Raw genomic sequence first — 2,421 nt, forward strand, 5'->3', positions numbered from 1 at the left:
ATATATATATATATATATATATATATATACATACACACACGTGATGAGCTTCTTTCAGTTTCCATCTACCAAATCTATTCACAAGGCTTTGATCAGCCTGAAGCAATAATAAAAAAACGACTCATCCAAGTTATCAGAGTGGGACTGAACCCAGTACTATATGGTTGGGAAGCAAACTTCTTACCACACAGCCATGCCTGCACCTATATTCATCATCATCATCATCATCATCGTTTAACGTCCACTTTCCATTTATATGCCCAATTTTTTTTGTTTTTCTTAAGCACAGACACACACACCAACATTACACATCCCAACATGTCTGAGAATGAGTTGTGTGTCAGATATAGCGACACTGAACCAAAATTTGCTGTGAAATGAGTTCTTACAAAGGATACTCTCCGGCATAGTGAAGGTCATCGGGTCTAAGATCTTCGGCATAAGGGTTGAGAGGGACCAATTTTCGAGTTAAGGGATCAAATATCAACTGATAAAGGAATGTGTTCTCAGCACGGATGAAACCCTCAATGTAGTCGTTGGGCACACTGAACGATTTATTTAAATAAGATGGTATTTTACGAAGAAGCTGCAAGAAATGAAAAGAAAGTAAAATAAATAAACAGCATTTATTGTTTACAATACTTTTTTACACGCTTCAGTCATTTGACTGTGGCCATGCTGGAGCACCGCCTTTAGTCAAAGAAATTGACCCGAGGACTTAGAATAAGTCTTTTTTGCTAAGTTTCGGGGACATAAACACACAAACATCGGTTGTCGAGCAATGGTGGAAGGACAAACACAGACACAAAGACACGCACACATAAATATATATATATATATATATATATATATATATACACACACACACACACACACACAACAGGCTTCTTTCAGTTTCCATCTACCAAATCCACTCACAAGACTTTGGCCGGCCTGAGGCTATAGTAGAAGACATTTGGCCAAGGTGCCACGCAGTGACACGGAGGTTCTGTGCCTCTTACTCATCATCACCATTTAATGTTCGCTCTCCATGCTGGCAGGAGTCAGAGAGTTTGACCAGAGCTGCACCAGGTTCCTGTCCGTTTTGGCTTGCTTTCTACAGCTGGATGCGCTTCCTGACACCAACCACCTTACAGTGCATTCGGTGTCTTTTACATGTCACCAGCACTAGCCACAACCACAAATTCACTTAGATTGACATGTCTTCTCAAGTAGAGCAAATCGCCAGAATTCTCAAAACCTCACTAAAACCATTATGTTGTTATGCCCTGGGCAAGACTACTGTATTTTCTGATGCCAGTAAGTCATTTGAGCGAGATCGTTGCCAGTGCCGCTGGACTGGCTCCTGTGCAGGTGGCACGTAAAATACACCATTTTGAGCGTGGCCGTCGCCAGTACCTCCTGACTGGCCTTCATGCCGGTGGCACGTAAAAGCACCCACTACACTCTCGGAGTGGTTGGCGTTAGGAAGGGCATCCAGCTGTAGAAACTCTGCCAAATCAGATTGGAGCCTGGTGTCGCCTCCTGGCTCCCATGCCAGTGCCGCCTGACTGGCTCCAATGCTGGTAGCACGTAAAAAGCATTCATTACACTCTCGGAGTGGTTGGCGTTAGGAAGGGCATCCAGCTGCAGAAACCATGCCAGATCAGATTGGAGCCTGATGCAGCCTCCTCGCTTGCCAGTCCTCAGTCAAATCGTCCAACCCATGCTAGCATGGAAAATGGACGTTAAACGACAATGATGATGATGATGATACAAGCCAATAAAGTACATAATGTAAATATGTCAAACAAACATTCAATCCATGTCACTATCTTTCCAAATCCTGATGCCTTTCCATGGAATTTCTCGACCTCCAAAGTCATTTTCATGTATAAGTCAATCTACGTATTTTACTTATAAATTTTGAGAAATTCAAGTTGTATACAGGAACACACAGTAATAGTTATCAGCAGGAAGAAGATGTATTTATTGCAATAATTTCTCCAATAGAATACTATTGCTCAGATTTGTGTACACTACTCCAGCCATGCTAGCACAAGCGCACAGAAAAATACACTTTATTTGATGGCATTAAAGACATATAAGATGCATCTCAATTTCTGCAATGCATATTCAGGAAAAAATGGTTTTAGTGAATTGAAGTATATGGGAGGTCCTACTTCACATATAGGATGCAGGGTGATTTTTGAGACAATATATAGGTGACACGTACAAGCACCTACTACACTCTCTGAGTGGTTGGCGTTAGGAAGGGCATCCAGCTGTAGAAACTCTGCCAAATTGAGATTGGAGCCTGGTGTTGCCATCCGGTTTCACCAGTCCTCAGTCAATTCGTCCAACCCATGCTAGCATGGAAAGCGGACGTTAAACGATGATGATGATGATATATATATATATATATATATATATATATATATA

General features: G+C 41.6%; 1 protein-coding gene across 1 annotated transcript in view; it reads right to left on the reverse strand.

The window, feature by feature from the left end:
• LOC106871652 (exonuclease 1) overlaps positions 1–2,421 on the reverse strand; it is a 25,955-nt gene that overhangs the window by 14,616 nt on the left and 8,918 nt on the right. Inside the window, exon 7 of the mRNA XM_014918236.2 lies at positions 399–586. Within this exon, the coding sequence (XP_014773722.1) occupies positions 399–586 (188 nt within the window). The remainder of the gene's footprint in view (positions 1–398; positions 587–2,421) is intronic.

Source organism: Octopus bimaculoides, chromosome 11 (assembly GCF_001194135.2).
Source record: "Octopus bimaculoides isolate UCB-OBI-ISO-001 chromosome 11, ASM119413v2, whole genome shotgun sequence".
NCBI classification, from domain to species: Eukaryota; Metazoa; Mollusca; class Cephalopoda; order Octopoda; family Octopodidae; genus Octopus; species Octopus bimaculoides.